The sequence below is a fragment of the Ursus americanus genome, chromosome 3 (assembly GCF_024610735.1).
Source record: "Ursus americanus isolate L20-20 chromosome 3, mUrsAme1.1.p, whole genome shotgun sequence".
NCBI classification, from domain to species: domain Eukaryota; kingdom Metazoa; phylum Chordata; class Mammalia; order Carnivora; family Ursidae; genus Ursus; species Ursus americanus.
In genome coordinates this window covers 17,776,017-17,794,993 of record NC_142129.1, presented here as the reverse complement: position 1 = coordinate 17,794,993, position 18,977 = coordinate 17,776,017, and the positions used below count along the sequence as shown (strand labels likewise).

The 18,977-nt window shown below is 44.5% G+C and overlaps 1 protein-coding gene across 4 annotated transcripts in view; it reads right to left on the bottom strand.

Moving 5' to 3' along the window:
- Window positions 1–18,977, bottom strand: part of LOC123788922 (solute carrier family 23 member 1-like) — a 58,233-nt gene that overhangs the window by 8,677 nt on the left and 30,579 nt on the right. For all 4 annotated transcript variants that reach the window (XM_045792592.2, XM_087860807.1, XM_087860806.1 and 1 more), the window contains 5 exons: window positions 15,666–15,825; window positions 9,500–9,681; window positions 8,495–8,615; window positions 7,274–7,430; window positions 6,210–6,463 (listed from right to left, as the gene is read on the bottom strand). In XM_045792592.2, coding sequence (XP_045648548.2) covers window positions 6,210–6,463; window positions 7,274–7,430; window positions 8,495–8,615; window positions 9,500–9,681; window positions 15,666–15,825 — 874 coding nt within the window. The remainder of the gene's footprint in view (window positions 1–6,209; window positions 6,464–7,273; window positions 7,431–8,494; window positions 8,616–9,499; window positions 9,682–15,665; window positions 15,826–18,977) is intronic.

Genomic DNA, 18,977 nt, shown 5'->3' with positions numbered 1-18,977 from the left:
GGGTCACCGAAGCAGAGGAAAGGGTTAGTGAATTGGAGGATGGGTTAATAGAGGAAAAAATGAAAATAGAAGATGGTCTTAAAAAAATCCACGCCCACGAATGTTGGCTACGGGAGATTACTGACTCAACGAAACAATCCAATGTTAGAATCATCGGCATCCCCGAGGGGGTGGAGAAAAACAGAGGTCTAGAAGAGATATTTGAACAAATTGTAGCTGAAAACTTCCCTAATCTAGCAAGGGAAACAAACATTCGTGTCCAAGAGGCAGAGAGGACCCCTCCCAAGCTCAACCACGACAAACCTACGCCACGTCACGTCATAGTGCAATTCGCAAATATGAGATCCAAGGATACAGTATTGAAAGCGGCCAGGGCAAAGAAATTTCTCACGTACCAAGGCAAAGGCATCAGAATTACGTCAGACCTGTCTACACAGACCTGGAATAAGAGAAAGGGTTGGGGGAGCATTTTTAAAGCTCTTTCAGAGAAAAACATGCAGCCAAGTATCCTTTATCCAGCAAGGCTGTCATTCAGAATTGATGGAGAAATAAAGACATTTCAGAATCGACAGTCACTAACCAATTTCGTAACCACGAAACCAGCCCTACAGGAGGTATTACGGGGGGTTCTATAAAAGTAAAAAGGCCCCAAGAGTGATACAGAACAGAAAGTCACAGCCAATACAAACAAAGACTTTACTGACAACATGGCATCATTAAAAGCATATCTCTCAGTCTTAATGTTAATGGCTTAAATGCTCCCATAAAACGCCACAGGGTTGCAGATTGGATAAAAAGAAATGACCCATCCACTTACTGTCTACAAGAGACTCATTTCGAACCCAAAGATGCATTCAGACTGAGAGTAAGGGGATGGAGTACCATCTTTCACGCAAATGGACCTCAAAAGAAAGCTGGGGTAGCAATTCTCATATCAGATAAACTGGATTTTAAACTACAGACTATAGTTAGAGACGCAGAAGGGCACTATATTATTCTTAAAGGAAGTATTCAACAAGTGGATATGACAATTATAAATATATATGCCCCCAACAGGGGAGCAGCAAGATACACAAGCCAACTCTTAACCAGAATAAAGAGACATATAAATAAAAATACATTAATAGTAGGGGACCTCAACACTCCACTCTCAGAAATAGACAGAACACCCTGGCAAAAACTAAGCAAAGAATCAAAGGCTTTGAATGCCATACTTGATGAGTTGGACCTCTTAGATATATATAGAACACTACACCCCAGAACCAAAGAATACTCATTCTATTCTAATGCCCATGGAACATTCTCAAGAATAGACCATGTTCTGAGACACAAAACAGGTCTCAGCTGATACCAAAAGATTGAAATTATCCCCTGCATATTCTCAGACCACAACGCTCTGAAATTGGAACTCAACCACAAGGAAAAATTTGGAAGAAACTCAAACACTTGGAGACTAAGAACCATCCTGCTCAGGAATGACTCAATAAACCAGGAAATCAAAAATCAAATTAAACAATTTATGGAGACCAATGAGAATGAAAATACAACAGTCCAAAACCTATGGGATATTGCAAAGGCAGTCCTAAAGGGGAAATACATAGCCATCCAAGCCTCACTCAAAAGAATAGAAAAATCTAAAATGCAGTTTTTATATTCTCACCTCAAGAAGCTGGAACAGCAACAGAGGGACAGGCCTAATCCACGCACGAGGAAGCAGTTGACCAAAATTAGAGCTGAAATCAATCAAGCAGAAACCAGAAGTACAGTAGAGCAGATCAACAGGACTAGAAGCTGGTTCTTTGAGAGAATCAATAAAATTGACAGACCACTGGCAACACTTATCCAAAAGAAAAGAGAAAGGACCCAGATTATTAAAATTATGAATGAAAAAGGAGAGGTCACGACGAACACCATTGAAATTGGAAGGATTATTAGAAATTTTTATCAACAGCTATATGCCAATAAACTAAGCAATCTGGAAGAGATGGAATCCTTCCTGGAAACCTATAAACTACCAAGATTGAAACCGGAAGAAATTGATTCCTTAAACAGGCCAATTAATTATGAAGAAATTGAGTCAGTGATAAACAACCTTCCAAATAACAAAACTCCAGGCCCGGATGGTTTTCCTAGGGAATTCTACCAAACATTCAAAGAAGAAATAATACCTATTCTCCTAAAGCTATTTCAAAAAATAGAAACAGAAGGAAAGCTACCAAACTCATTCTATGAGGCCAATATTACCTTGATCCCCAAACCAGGCAAAGACCCCATCAAAAAGGAGAATTACAGACCGATTTCCCTAATGAATATGGACGCCAAAATCCTCAACAAGATACTTGCTAATAGAATCCAACAGTTCATTAAAAGGATTATCCACCACGATCAAGTGGGATTCATACCTGGGATGCAAGCGTGGTTCAATATTCGCAAATCAATCAGTGTGATACATCATATCAACAAGAAAAGACTCAGGAACCATATGATCCTCTCAATCGATGCCGAAAAAGCATTTGACAAAATACAGCATCCTTTCCTGATTAAAACCCTTCAGAGTGTAGGAATAGAAGGTACATTTCTCAATCGCATAAAAGCCATCTATGAAAAGCCTACTGCAAATATTATTCTCAATGGGGAAAAGCTGGAAGCCTTTCCCTTAAGATCAGGAACACGACAAGGATGCCCACTCTCGCCACTATTATTCAACATAGTACTAGAAGTCCTTGCAACAGCAATCAGACAACAAAAAGGGATCAAAGGTATTCAAATCGGCAAAGAAGAAGTCAAAATGTCTCTCTTCGCAGATGACATGATACTCTATATGGAAAACCCAAAAGAAGCCACTCCCAAACTATTAGAAGTTATAGAGCAATTCAGTAACGTGGCGGGATACAAAATCAATGCTCAGAAATCAGTTGCATTTCTATACACGAATAACGAGAACGAAGAAAGAGAAATTAGGGAATCCATCCCATTTACAATAGCACCAAAAACCATACGTTACCTTGGAATTAACTTAACCAGAGACGTAAAGGACCTTTATTCTAGAAACTATAAATCACTCTTGAAAGACATTGAGGAAGACATAAAAAGATGGAAAGATATTCCATGCTCATGGATCAGAAGAATTAACATAGTTAAAATGTCCATGCTACCCAGAGCAATCTACACTTTCAATGCTATCCCGATCAAAATACCGAGGACATTTTTCAAAGAACTGGAACAAACAGTCCTTAAATTTGTATGGAACCAGAAAAGACCCCGAATCTCCAAGGAACTGTTGAAAAGGAAAAACAAAGCTGGGGGCATCACAATGCCGGATTTTGAGCTGTACTACAAAGCTGTGATCACAAAGACAGCATGGTACTGGCACAAAAACAGACACATAGACCAATGGAACAGAATAAAGAGCCCAGAAATGGACCCTCAGCTCTTTGGGCAACTAATATTTGATAAAGCAGGAAAAAACATCCGGTGGGAAAAAGACAGTCTCTTCAATAAATGGTGCTGGGAAAATTGGACAGCTACATGCAAAAGAATGAAACTTGACCACTATCTCACACCATACACAAAAATAAACTCCAAATGGATGAAAGACCTCGATGTGAGACAGGAATACATCAAAATTCTAGAGGAGAACATAGGCAGCAACCTCTACGACATCGGCCAAAGCAACCTTTTTCATGATACATCCCCAAAGGCAAGAGAAACAAAAGATAAAATGAATTTATGGGACTTCATCAAGATTAAAAGTTTCTGCACAGCCAAGGAAACAGTCAGAAAAACTAAGAGGCAGCCCACGGAATGGGAGAAGATATTTGCAAATGACACTACGGATAAAGGACTGGTATCCAAGATCTACAAAGAACTTCTCAAACTCAATACATGAGAAACAAATAAACAAATCAAAAAATGGGCAGAAGATCTGAACAGACACTTTTCCAATGAAGACATACAAATGGCTAACAGACACATGAAAAAATGTTCAAAATCATTAGCCATCAAGGAAATTCAAATCAAAACCACACTGAGATACCACCTTACGCCAGTTAGAATGGCAAAAATAGACAAGGCAAGAAACAACAATTGTTGGAGAGGATGTGGAGAAAGGGGATCCCTCCTACATTGTTGGTGGGAATGCAAGTTGGTACAGCCACTCTGGAAAACAGTGTGGAGGTCCCTTAAAAAGTTAAAAATTGAGCTACCCTATGATCCAGCCATTGCATTACTGGGTGTTTACCCCAAAGATACAGACGTAGTGAAGAGAAGGGCCATATGCACCCCAATGTTCATAGCAGCAATGTCCACAATAGCTAAATCGTGGAAGGAGCCGAGATGCCCTTCAACAGATGACTGGATTAAGAAGTTGTGGTCCATATATACAATGGAATATTACTCAGCTATCAGAAAGAACGAGTTCTCAACATTTGCTACAACATGGACGGCACTGGAGGAGATAATTCTAAGTGAAATAAGTCAAGCAGAGAAAGACAACTATCATATGATTTCTCTCATCTATGGAACATAACAACTAGAATGATCAGTAGGGGAAGAAAGGGATAAAGAAAGGGGGGGGTAATCAGAAGGGGGAATGAAACCTGAGAGACTATGGACTATGAGAAACAAACTGAGGGCTACAGAGGGGAGGGGCGTGGGGGAATGGGATAGGCCAGTGATGGGTAGTAAGGAGGACACGTATTGCATGGTGCACTGGGTGTTATACACAACTAATGAATCATCGAGCCTTGCATCGAAAACCGGGGATGTACTGTATGGTGACTAACATAATATACTAAAAAATCATTATAAAAAATAAAATAAAAATAAAGTTGAAGTTGTTAACCAAAAAAAAAAAAAAAAAAAGATTCTCTCTCTCCCTCTCCCTCTGCCCCTCCCCACCCCTGCTCATGTGCATGTGCGCTCTCTCCCAATAAATAAAATAAAATAAAATAAAATAAAATAAAATAAAATAAAATAAGTAAAAAAATAAAAAAGCTAAATTCACAGAAATGGAGTAGAGTGGTGGTTACCAGGGTACTTAGGGTGGAGAAAATGAGTTGTCAAAAGAGTACAGACTTCCAGTTAGAAGATGATTTAGTTCTGAGGATCTAATGTACAATATTGTGATTATAGTTCACAACACCAAATTACACACTTGAAAGTTGCTAAGAGAGTCAATCTTACATGTTCTCACCACAAAAAAAGAAATGGTAATTATGTAATGTGATGGGAGTGTTAGCTAATGGTGGTCATCACATGGCAATATGGAAGTGTATCAAATAAACACGTTGTACAGCTTAAACTTACACAATGTTGTCTTATAGTCAAGTATATCTCAGTAAAGCTGCAGGGGAGGAGGTGGGAAGGAAAATCCATGTGTCTGGAGTGCAGGGAGACAGAGAGAGACTCATAGGAGATGGTTGAAGAGCAAGGCAAGGGCTCCACCACAAAGGGCTGGAAGGGCCACAGAGAGGAGCTAGAATAAAATCTAGGGACGAGGCATGAACAAAACGCGGTGTGCATCTATGGAGCGGAATATTATTGGGCTGCCTGGACAGTCCCGGGCATTGTGCTGAGTGAGATAAGCCAGTCACAAAAAGACAAATACTGTATGATTCCACTTATATGAAGTCCCTAGAGTCATCCAATTCACAGAAACGGCAGCTAGACTGCGGGTGGACAGGGGCTGGGAATGAAGGGGAATAAGGAGTTGTGTGATTGGTGCAGATTTCAGTTTTTATGTTATGTGTCTTTAACCACAATTAAAAGTATTTTTGTAAGTACCTTTATAGAGATACTCTAGTGGCAACTCCTGACTCCAGTACTGAATCCAGCGATAAAGTAGGAGATCCTGCCTTTGGTGAATTTTCTTTCCAGCCTAAGAGCTTATTTATTGAAAGTCGTCATGGCAAGACATGTGGTAAGGATTTACCTCCTCAAAACACATTTTTTGGTTGTGTTTATAATCCTCATAAGGAATGAGAAACAAAGGCTGGCATCAAAGCTAACGGAAACACAGCCCGGGCCAATATTTGTGTTTTAGCTCCCTGAGCCCCGTGCTGCACTTTTGAACTCCGGATCAATACAATAACAAATCTGAGCTGTTGGAAACACTGCGTTTGTGCTAATTTGTTGCGGCAACAAGAAGAGACTCACAGGTGGATGACAGACGCAGGCTCCCAGCCCGAAGTCACTGCCGGCAGACTTACCCTGGTGATGCCCAGTGCCCCGACGTTCTCGCTGTAGGAGGTGGTGCCGTTCCCTGAACCCCAGGCCCCCGCCAGCAGACAGCCAAGACCCTCAATGCCGATGCCACGGTTGACAGCGTGCCTCGGAGGCGGTGGGGCCCCCACCAGCCGGGCACAGGCATAGTAATCGCCTACTGACTCCACCATCGAGGCAATTACCCCCGCAATGATCCCAAAGACCCCAGCCAGGCTGATGGTGGGGAGGCCCCACTGTCCTGCAAGAGCGATGCAGAGGGAACGTTATTCCAGAAGACAACAGGTTGCTGAGCCCAAGATAACTTCTCTGCCGGAGGGGGGTCTTTGGAAGGCTTGAAAGGCCAGGCAGTGTATCTTCCAACCCCACAACTCTCCGGAGGCTTTGGCTTGGACTTCTGCCCGGCCATTCCTCCCTGAAGGCAAGTCAGACACCCAGACCTTGAGGTCACTGTGCATGAAAACAGTCAGCAGCAGGGCCCCTTCCTGGACAGATCGAAGCATTTGGAAGCAGAGATTCTTACTGATGGAGGCATGAGCTCCATAGTCCACGGGGCCAGGCCAGCCCTCCCTTGAACCTGGTTATTAATACACCTGAGTCAAAAGTGCTGGGAAAGGCAACCAGAAGTGGACTAAGGGATGGCCTTGACCTCATCTTCGCAGAAAAGTTCTAATTCAGCCCAGGGCTCCCTTGGGTAGAATCCAACTAATCCGGAAAGAGTCTCAAAGTTCTGGCTAGAAGGTCGAGACCTCTCTGATCTGCCCGCTCTCAGGCCATGGGTTCTGAGTAACATGGAGGAGGGAATGAGAGGAAGGTCCGGGAATGGGAGTCTTTCGTCTAACACCCCCAGAGGATTCTTAGGACAACCCAAGGGTCTCCTTCTTCTTCTAGGGGCTCATAGGGACCCCCTAGGGCCCGCTCCTCCTTATCAGATCTTTTGGAGGAGATCCATCCCCTGGCCCTATTCAAATCTCCATTCAGTGCCCTTGACCCCATGGACAGTCCTGGAAAACACAAGTCCTGGCAGAAAGGGTCCCTATCTTCTCATTACCTGGGTAAGGGAAGCGAAACCAGGGAGCCTGGCTCAGCACATTGCCTTTGGTGTCAGTGCGGGCCAGGTGCCCATAGGCGGTGGGGGCCGAAGGAAGGGTGTTGGTGACTGTGAGCACGAAGCAGAGAAGCCAGGAGAGGCAGAGCGCCAACAGCACCTGCAGAGGGAGCCCCCTTCACTACTGGGCCCAGAGCCCCAGCTCCTGCCCACACAACCCAGAGGTGCTGGGCCAGGGAGGGAGGGCAGGGAAGCTCTCTGAAATGAGGAAATGCTGGGTTACTGGCCCTTCCAGTGACGACAGCAATCCGTGTCATAATGAGCACATTAAAGGAATGTAGGAAATAAACTATGGAAAAACCTTGTGTCCAATAGAGGCAGAAAGGTCTAGCAAAATAGGCACGGCCTGGGTCAGAAGGATTACTGTCTATCTCCCTTCCCACTGTTGGCTGGTTACATAACCTTGGATCAAATTCTCCAAGCCTCAGTTTCCTTGTCTGTACAATGGAATGATAATCACTGCTCTGCAGAGCCTGAAGCTTTACTGATATTTAATCCCTGGTGGCAGAGCCCCAGAAAGGTGTATTTTTAGCAATGTCCCCAAGTGATTCTTGTGCACACAGAAGGGTAGGACCACAGGCCTGCAGGGCAGTGAGAGATCAGTGAGATGCGGAAGTATCTTTTTACAACGTGAAATGTAGCTCACAGTTAAATTAAACATATTGTGTGTGGTTGGCAGCCACGCAGACCTAACACCGTGCTGTAAATCTGGCAGAGGAGTGTCTGAAAAGTGAGGGACCAGTCCCATCGCGAGGGATCCGGATTACCCACGAGCCACTGAGAACTTGATTGGAGCAACTGGGTCCTCAGTTTTGTATGATTAGCTGTGAACCTTGCTATGGGGACGGCCCCAGGGACGTGTGCCCAGGCTGTCCCCCACAGGTGCCCAGAGCAGTGACCTAGGGCAGGGTTCTCTGCTTCGGGGGGAGAAGCTTCGTGGAAAGACGGGGACGGCTTTCCACCAACAGCCGGGGAGCACTCCCACGGATGGCGGCAGGGCTCCCCTTGGCCTCCTTCTACAGTGGAGGAGTGGGGGGGTCAGGGAGGAGAGGCCCTCCACAGGGGGAAGCATTTGCTTCGGGGACCTTCTGGAAGTTTGAGAGGCTCCCCTCACTCTCTGGGCAAGTCCCCTAAGAAGGGAAGAGGGTGGAGAGTGCTTCTTACCGGGAAGACCTGAAACAGGTAGAACTTGGACGTGTGACACTTCTTCTCTCCTCCATAAACAGGCATGGGCACAGCGATGTTTTTCAGGTACTGAGAAAACAGTACGATGAGGAAGATGGTCCTGAAACAAAAACAAGCCACGCCCAGCCTGGCAAACCGAGGCTCATCCTAAGCAAGGGGCTTTGAAGCTGAGCCACCATGAGTCTTTGGGATGGGGTGGCCGGGACCGCACTGGGAGGGTCCCCAAGAAGGCAGAACCCATCTCTGAGAAGGTGGGCTGTTCCCTTTCAGAGCTGCTGGTGGCTGGAGAGGAATACGGGGAAGGGGGGGCTATCATTCCCTGCCGGTCAGCAGCTGGACAGATCCCAGCAGGTGCAGCGAGTGAGGCCAGAGTCGGAGATTGGCTTCTCTCCTGGGTCATTCTTCAAGTCCTTGTGGTCAGACCGTCGCAGCAGCATGAATGAGCATGTCTTGTGCCAACCCCCAGTCCCTTCAAAGCTCTGTGGAAATGCCTAAGGCCTCTTCTTTCCCTAAAGACTTCCTGATCCTCCCAATTGACTGTCATTGCTCCCTCCCCTGACCATGCACAGCATTCTATAATTCTCATCACTGTGTCCTGGTGTCATAGCACCTTGGAGCCAAAGCTCATCTCTCTCCTACACCATAAGACTACTGAGAGCTGGAGTCATGTCTTTGCACCCTTCCCAGGTGCCAGAGGTTTACAAACATTTGCACAATGAAAACCTAGCACGCAGAGGACCAGCAGTATCACTGTTTTGTGAACACTACACTAAGTATTCTTATACACTGACCGTGATTAACTCACGGTGTTTGAGAACTAAAAATGTAATAAATAGTAGTAATAATAAATGGTAGCCATTTCACTGCTTATTAAGGTATTACAATGTTTATGAAAGTATCTGTAAACCACAAGAGTTTGCCAATATCCAGAACACATTATTCTAACTGGGTAATCTTCCACTGGAAAGAACTGAGAGTACTTACATGGCGGCAATCCCCCAGTGGATCCCAGCGTTATTGCCCGCAGAATCAAAGAGAGGCAAGGCCACCAACGAGATGGTCGGAGCGATGGTCAAGGGGCCAATGAAGCGCATGAGAAACCCAATGAGGCCTGAGAATCCCACTACTATCTGGACACAAGAAGCAACCATAATGGCACCCTGCAACTGAAGAGAGAAAGTACAGCTCAGACGCCTTGAAGCTTGCAGAGACTGTGGGCCTCAGCCCAGCCCTGGCCATCATGGAAGACCCAGGTGCGCCAGTCACTTCTCAACCTGGGCCCCCCAGGGGGCATGCACAGAGGCAGTGCAGGATCAAAGCTGAACCCCAGAGCAACGGAAGCAAGGAGAGCCTGTTCTTGCTCCTCTCTCCAGTTCTAGATTTCCAACAACCTGTTGGACATTTTCACTTAATTTGAAGGTTTTCAGGAAATAGCCTTCAAAAGTATTTATTGGTCATAGTGATGATGATGATGATGACGACGATAACATCACTCCATAGCATGTTGAACCTCTTGCTGCTTTATTTTTCTGTGATCTCACATTCTACTGCAAGGGTTGGCAAAAATTTTTTTTTCTGGAAAGGACCACATAGTGAATATTTTAGGCTCGATGGGCCATATGGGCTCTGTCGAAACTTTTCCAGAAAGATGTGAACAAATGAGCCTCGCTGTGTTCCAATAAAATTTCATGTGTAGATACTGAAATTAAAATTTCATATAATTCTGACACATCATGAAATAGTAGTCTTCTTTTTCAACCATTTAAAGTGTAAAACCATTCTTGACTTGTGAGCTATATAAAAACAAGCAGCAGGCCAGATTTGGTTCATGGGCTGTGGTTTGCCAACCCCTGATCGACTGGACTGACAGAATTTACTTAATGCCTCCTTTCTTACTCTCCTAGTTTGGATGTTATGCATTCCATTTTATCCCTGATAACTTTTCCTTGTTTTAAAGTCTGCTCTTTTTTTTTTTAAGATTTTATTTATTTATTTGACAGAGAGAGACAGCCAGCGAGAGGGAACACAAGCAGGGGGAGTGGGAGAGGAAGAAGCAGGCTCCCAGCGGAGGAGCCTGATGTGGGGCTTGATCCCGGAACGCCGGGATCACGCCCTGAGCTGAAGACAGACGCTTAACAACTGAGCCACCCAGGCGCCCTGCTAAAGTCTGCTTTTCTGAAAGTAATAGAGCAACTCCTACTTTCTTTTGATTAGTGTTAGCATGGTATATTTTTCTCCATCCATTTACTTTTAATCTCTATGTGTCATTATATTTATTTTTTTATAGATTTTTATTTATTTATTTGTCAGAGAGAAAGAGCACAAGCAGGGAGAACGGCAGGCAGAGGGAGAAGCATGCTCCCTGCTGAGCAAGGAGCCCAATGTGGGACTCAAATCCAGGACCCTGGGATCATGACCTGAGCCAGAGGCAGATGCTTAACTGACTGAGACACCCAGGCATCCCTATGTGTCTTCATATTTAAAGTAGGTTTCTTATAGACAACATGCAATTAGGTCACATGTTTTTGTATCCACTCTGACAGTCTCTGTCATTAGTTGGTACATTTAATCCATTGACATTCAAAGTGATTATTGATATAGTTGGGTTGATATCTACTATACTCATTACTGTTTTCTACTTGTTGGCCTTGTTCTTTGTTCTTATTTTTGTCTTCCACTCTTTTTGTGGTTTTAATTGAGCGTTTCATATGGTTCCATTTTTTCCTCCTTTCTTAACATATCAGTTACACTTCTTTCTTTCTTCTTTCTTTCTTTCTTTCTTTCTTTCTTTCTTTCTTTCTTTCTTTCTTTTTCTTTCTTTCTTTCTTCTTTTCCCTCCCCCTCTCTCTTTCTCCTCCCTCCCTCTCTCTTTTTTCCCTCTTCTTTCTTTCTTTCTTTCTTTCTTTCTTTCTTTCTTTCTTTCTTTCTTTCTTTCTTTCTTTCTTTCTTTCTTTCTTTCTTTCTTTCTTTCTTTCTTTCTTTCTTTCTTTCTTTCTTTCTTTCTTTCACTTTTCTTGAGTGTTGTCCTAGAGCTTGCAATGTACTTTTACAACTAATCCAAGTCCACTTTCAAATAACACTATGCCAGTTCATGGGTAGGGTGAGCACCTTATAATAACAAAATAATCGTAATCCCTCCTTCTCATCCCTTATATCATGCCATCACTCATCTCATTTATATCTAAGGACACATAAGTAGATACATAAAAATAACCATAATACCGAAAGTTGAAGTTTGAATTGGCCTAAGGAATTAAAAACTGAACTTGCTTTCCCTTCCCAGTTTTCTACTTTTTCTGCTACCACCATGTCTTAAAAATAAAACAACTGTTCACTTTCACTTCCCCATTACTTAAAGCCCAGTAAGTAACGACCTTCCTATTGGTTCTATATTTGCGTCACCTTCTCTGGTGGGTAGTATTAGTGATAGACAGTTGGTGTGCTGACCACCAGTGGTTGCAATCCTTGAGATGTGTGTGAATAAATATAACTCAGTTAAACATGGAGAATCTACCTTAAATTCCAATAGGCTGGCTCAGGGAATTCAACCAATCAATCCAATTAGTGAAATGGGGTTGAAATTTGCAAGCACTTTCTCTTACTTACACCACTGATGAAAAACACTGGGCCAGCAGATGGAGCTCAACTACCAGAGATAAGGCTCGGGGTTTGGCTCGCGGTGTTTGGACCCTTGGAGGTAACGGGGAAAAAATAGTGAAGACTACTGTCTTAGGGCTAAAGGAATCCCTACCCTGGGCCCTAGGTTTCAGAGTAGGAGTTGGCAAACTTTTTCCTATAAAAAGCCAGATAGTAAATATTTTAGATATTGTGGGCCATGTGTGCTTTCTATCACACAGCCTTTCTTTTTTAAAACAACCTTTTAAAATGTAAAAACCATTCTTGGTTGTGAGCAGTTAAAAAAACAGACCTCGGGCTGGATTTGGTCCCAGAGCCGTAGTTTTCATAATCTTGTTTTAAAGGGCTCGGTAGATCATAAACACAAAAATAAACAATGAAGGTATTAAGGAAAATACGATGTCTCTGCCACTTGGGATCCCACGTTTAAGGCAGGTACAGCATGACCCACATCCCTAAACACCTCCCTCACTATTAATACTGTTCAAGCCCCTGGGAAATTATTTTCCAGAACTCTTGCCCAGTGTCCTCAAAACACAAGGCAACTGCTTCTGAATGCACTGGAGGTCTGTGAGCTGCGCTACGGCCGGGCAGCCGGCAGATGCTTCGTTAGGACGCGGGAAAGGTTTGAGCAGAAAAGCTTGGGTAGGAGAAGAGACAAAGGAACTCGACAGATCTTTCTTCTTAGAGAGTATGCAGGCAAGAGATTCCTGCGTAAGAAATTCCAGCAGGTGTGCGCATGGAAGGGAAATCCTGCCCGGCATCTAGCAGAGCAGGGTGAGGAACCCCCACTTCTGTTCTTTGCTTAGTTTAAATTTGGATGTAACGAAGTTGACTAGAGGCTGGGGGGGGGGGGCGGGGGTACTGCAGAAACAAACAAAGAAACAAACACCCACGAGCCGCGCACGTGTTCCGTGATTCATTCATTCTGTGGATGGCGTCGTAAACGCAGGCTTGCCCGAAGGAGCAGAGTCTAATTGGGAGAAGGCTCTCCAACACATGGCATTCTGAGACTGGCTAGTCTCCCTGGCAAAAGTCCAGGGCCCACCAGCTTGACAAGTGAAATTCTCGGGCATATCTTGGTCCAGAGCTACACGGGATTGTTCTTTAAAGATTCAAGAGCCTCGTTAACCCTGGGTCCGCCCCTGAGATAAAAAGGAAGCACAAGGGCTTAATGGCACCGCGGAGGTCCGTCCATCAGAGCACAGGCGTGTGCAAACAGGCTGCTTTTGCAAAGGAAGAACTGCAGAAGTTCTGGGCTGACGCTCACGGGTTATGGCTCAGTACTGTGCCTTCGCAGCACAGTGCTCCCTGAGGTATGGCAAGTGACCTTGGTAGAGTCCACCCGGGATGAGGACGGACGCTGTCAGAGGCCAGGAGCCTCAGCTCAGCCGTGCGGCTTCGGGTGAGGTTGTGGTCTGGAGCCGCTCCTCACCCCCCACCCCCGCACAGACCATTACTAACTAGTCTGGGCTGTCTGGAATTAGACCACTAGTGAACAGCACCAATAACTCTAGGATCAGAGACCTCAGTCGTATCTCGAGTGAGGCCAGGAAGACATTCAAGTAAGGAAGGACAGATAAACAGAATTTGCTGATTAAAGGAAGGAGTTATGGGTGCCTGGGTGGCTCAGTCGGTTAAGCGTCTGCCTCTGGCTCAGGTCATGATCCCAGGGTCCTTGGATCGAGTCCCACATGGGGCTCCCTGCTCAGTGGGGAGTCTGCTTCTCCCTCTGCCTGCTCCTCCCCCCGCTTGTACTCACCCTCTCTGGTCTCTCTCACAAAAATAAATGAATAAAATCTTTTTTAAAAAGTAAAGGAAATAGTTATGGTCAGGTAAAGAAAAAGCAGTTACACTGGAGGGGTTCCTAGGATTCATGAGCCAGTGACAGTCCTCCCCTCCCCTGGGACAGATGCTACCTCACAAGGTAACCTAACTCTAGCAACAAAGACCTGAGTCTCACCACTGAGTCCCTGAATTCAGAAAGCACTGGTCGGAGTCTTGCTGAAGATGCTGCTCACCTAACTGAGAAAGGTGGGGGCTGGGAGAGTGTTTAACATTTCCACAGAAGGCCCTGGGTGGAGGCAGGAGATAAAGCAAGTCCACATCCAGCCAATGGGCGGAGTTATGTGCGACCCGGCTGACTCCGCACACGTAAATGGCTGGGATTGCCCCTGGATTGCCCCTGTGTAAGTATATGGGTTCCTGGGCTGTGGCCGGTGATGAGCAGTTTGGTCTGGCAGGTGGATCTATTGAAATTTTACCTTGTGTGGGACAGGAGTGTATAGTTAAATCTCAAATACTGATGGTTCATGGTGATGTCCCTGCGTCTTACAAAGAGGGAGGTAGTGTGATTTTGAATGTAGTCACCAGGGTCCACGAGTTGACACCTTGGGCCACAAACCATGCGCACTCGGGCTCCCAAACGACCTAATCTCCATCTCCATCTGAAGGCACCTGTGTTGCCCAGGATGGTCCAGATTGCCAACAGCAATGGGCACAGGTGTCTTTGGTGGGAGAATAGGAGGGTGTGTGGCCCATCATGGAGCTGGGAGTCTGCCTACACAGGACATTTCACAGAGTATGGGAGGATTTCGTATTTTTAAAAACTGGTATTGACAGTGTTGCTGGTTTGAGCTTGGCCTATTCTGCAACTGAAGACCTGGCCCAGACTACTAGGAAAAAGACAGGTCACCCAGATTGCCCACCAGCATGCCGATCAACGTCTGTAGCAAACAGCTCAGGGCCTTCTTGGCCTCCCTCACTGCGTGAGCCAATTCCTACAGTACATCCCCTCTTGTGTGTATCTCTATATATCCCGTTGATTCTGTTTCTCCAGGGATCTCTGACTGGTACACATACCCTATGATTCAGTAATTCCACTCCTACATGTCTCTTTGATGGAAATACATAGATATATTCACCTAAAACCAAGTACACAGACGTCCATAACAATACTATCTATAACAGCCAATAACTGGAAATTACCCTTAAACACAGTTCGGGTAACAGCAGAATAGAGAAGGACATTGCTGTATGAATATATAATGGAACACTACTCAGTGAAGTGAACGAGGAGTCTACCCCTACATATAACAATGTGGAAGACTCTTGTAAAAATTATATTGAATGAAGAGAGCAAGGCGCAAACGAGTATGTACTGTGGAGTTCTGTATAGAAAGTTCAAAACCAGGTGAAACTCATCTATGGTGTTAGAAATCAGGTCAGCGATGATCCCTGGGGGAGAGGTGACTGGAAGGAGGCACAACGGGGCTTCTGGGGTGTTGTTAATGTTCGGTTTCTTGATCCAGGTGCTGGTAACAGGAACAAGTTCAGCTTTGGGAAATTTATTATGTTATTTTATGTATGTGCTAAACTTAAAGGAAAAAGTTCATTTACAAAGGTCCAAGTGCAGACATTGGAAGGAGGGGAGCAAAATAGAACTAGAGCAAGATGACCAAACACATAGTGGTAGTATCACATTGCCCCCTCCACCCCCTCCCTTCCCTGTTACCTCTCGGATTCTCTTCTGCCATTCCTCGGTGAACTCAGGAGAGCTGGTGTTCACCAGACTGGCATTAAGTGTCCACTCTGGGCACTTCCAGGCGGGCAGGGAGAGCATGGCCAGGGAGGGTGCCACAAAAGCAAATGTCCCTCCCTGGAGAATGGGCAGCCTGGAAGAGGGGAACAAGGATACAGTTACCCATGGGATCTGGTAGCATGGGTCTGAAACTGGGCCCACTAGGGGTTCTTTAATCCCAACCTCTAGCTTGATTTAGAGGCCATACGTGACCCAGCTGGCCTCGGTATACAGGGAGCTCCTGCCATGCTCCAAGTCAGACCCAGGAACCCTGTTAAACTTTGCACAGATAGGAGAGATAAGTAAGAGGAAGACAAGAAAACCAAATACCAGTCTTGGAGAGGCGAACCCAGGAGGCCCTGGGAGATGATTTGGAGACAGCACAGAGCTCAGCAAGCATGTTGAGTGCGTACCATTGTCTATCCTGGTTCCAGAGAATCTTCCCCAGAGCCCAGGATAAAAGCACAGCTCCCATGTGGCGTTTTCCCACCAAGAGATGCACAGCCTAAAATCTGGGTTGCCAGATTCCTTTGTGTCTTCAAAAATGATCAGCAATCCCAGACCTTGACCTTCAAGCCTCCTTTTTATCACGTGGACAGAATAGTTTTTAGGTCAACTATCAGGGCAAGTTCCTTCCATCCAGGCCCTTTTTACTCCTGCCTGGCTTCTCCCTCTGGCCTGTGTGAGAACTTCTAGAACTTTCTTCCCTTTGAGGTGAACGCAGCCTGATCAGTCAACTTCATTAGATCAGAGGCTATTAAGGCTACCCTAGTCTGCCCACCCATGACACTAATATTGGGGGAAGGGTGCCACAGAGGCCCCCCAGCATCTCGATTGCATTTGTTCCTGTGAAACACCCAGTTCAGATACTTTTTCTTCACAATACAAGAAGGGTATTTTTGAACTCAGAATTTCACAAAAACCTCTTAAAGGGTTATTCTCAACAATGACTGAGTACATTCTCTGTAATGAAAATGTAAATTTGATGGAAGAGTTTTACTGCCTAAGTGGCCTTGGTATCTTAGCTGAACATTAGAATCGATGACGCCTGGGCATCACCCTCAGAGGAATTAGTAGGCTTGTCTAGGAGTGCGCCCAGCTCCAGGGGATTCTAGTGTGCAGCCAGGGCTGAGGACAACTGATCTACCTCCATAAATCTAGACCCATAAGGCTCCAAAGTAGAAGAGAATACATTGTCCGTGCGAGGCAGGAATACACAGGTGATGGTGGTATAGGTATGTGTGAATACTTTTTTTATTTAAAAATTATGAATCTGAATATCTTGACAGAGAAGGGAAACATGCTCTACTTATATCTTTACAAAATCCCCTTGAGCTGTTAAGATGAACATATAAACCTTTGTATATGGGTATAACCACAGTTACGTAAGACAGAACTTGTATTTTAAATTTTCGCTGTAATTCCATATGCACATTGCACTCATTCACCAAATGTCTATTGAGGATCTGCTCTGTGGTGGGCAGTGGCTGTCATGATATTGAGGACACCATGCTGAGTGAGACAAAACTCCCACTTATATTCTAGTGACACATGTCTCAGCCCTCATGCTAACAAAATAACCACTTCCAATAACTTACTCTCAAGTAAGTTAAACACCTCATGATGATGCTTACATACAGTCCGCCATGTCTGCTGTGTCCATTCTACTGGGTTCCACAAGGGCAGGAGTTCATTATTTTTCAATCCCATCCCTCCAGCGCTGAGCCTGGTGCCACAAAAATCCTGCCAACACTGGGTTTATCATTTAGGTTTCTTTTAAGTTTAATAGGCATGGAATGAAGTCCTAACAAATGTTAATTTGCATTTCATTAAGCTAGGAGAGATGTGCACTCATTCGTGTGATGTAATGTCTGTTTTCTCCTTATCTATAAACTGTCTGCTAGTTATATAGGGTTTGGATACGGTCAAAATATATTTGTAACAATTCTTATGATAGTGAGCTTTCTTTTCATTAAAAAAAAATGCTTTCTGTTACTGTATGCAGGAATTTGTCCCCAATTCAGAAATCATTAAAGAGAGTATTTCAAAATTTTCAAGTAGTTGAACTCCTTTCTAATTCTGTTCATGTTATTTTCTTTCAAGATGATTACGTGTTGTTGGGATAATATGATACATGGACTTTCTGCCTTTTTTAATTGCTGAATATCTTTTATGTTGGAGAGTAAGATGAATTTTTTTTCATTTATTGGCCTCAGGGGATTATCATGCTCTACCTTTAGGTTCACATAATGTATCCATACATTTTTCCCTTATTATTTTATACTTACACCTTCCAGTTCCATTTTCTACTCCTTCCTGCCCCATCCCCACCCCCATTTTGTTAGGTATAACTTTTTGTTTTAAGATTTTATTTATTTTAGAGAGAGAGTGCGTGAGCCTGTGCAGGGGGAGGAGTAAAGGGGGAGGGAGAGAGAGGGAATCTCCACCAGACTCTGTGCTGAACGCAGAGCCCATCGTGGGGCTTGATTCCATGACCCTGAGACCATGACCCAAGTCAAAACCAAGAGTCGGATGCTTAACTGACTGAGCCGCCCAGGAGCCTCAGATATAACTTCTTACCAGGACCCTTTTGGTAGACAGATGAGAGCAAGTGAGAGAGAGAGAGAGATCTATATACACTCCTTGCATTCCAGGATTGCATGTTCCCCAGTACGTGTATAGGGTATGTGCACTCAGTACTATCCTAGGCTTTCATTGTTCTATGCATGTCTTACCTTTGATGGTGACCTTGATGCATAGCTCAGCATTCTTTTATATTTCCTGATTAATTTTATCTGCTACCATGATGGCAACCCCTATATTTTTAAAATCTGCACACGAGTATAATTCACTATTTTTCTACATGTGCCTTCTGATTTAAATGTGTCTCTTATAAACTATAGACTGTTGATTTGAAACCAACCCAACATTTTAGATCTGGAAGAGCCTCTTGAAACATATCCAGCTTGACCTCGTCATTTTTATAGATAGGAGATCTGGGCCCAAGGTCACAGAGTTAACCAAGAGGAATGCTCAGGTCTCTTCCCTCTTCAGCCAGGTTCTCACTGCCCTATGACACTGATTAAGAACACAGCACACACCCATGGCAAGTCTAAATCTGGCTGGACCTCCTATCAGTTGTGTGACCTAGACATGTCACCCAACTTCTGCAAAGCCTCAGTGTCGTCTTTGATAAAATAAGATAAGAGTACTCTTCCCGGCGAGTAGCTATGAAGATTAAATATG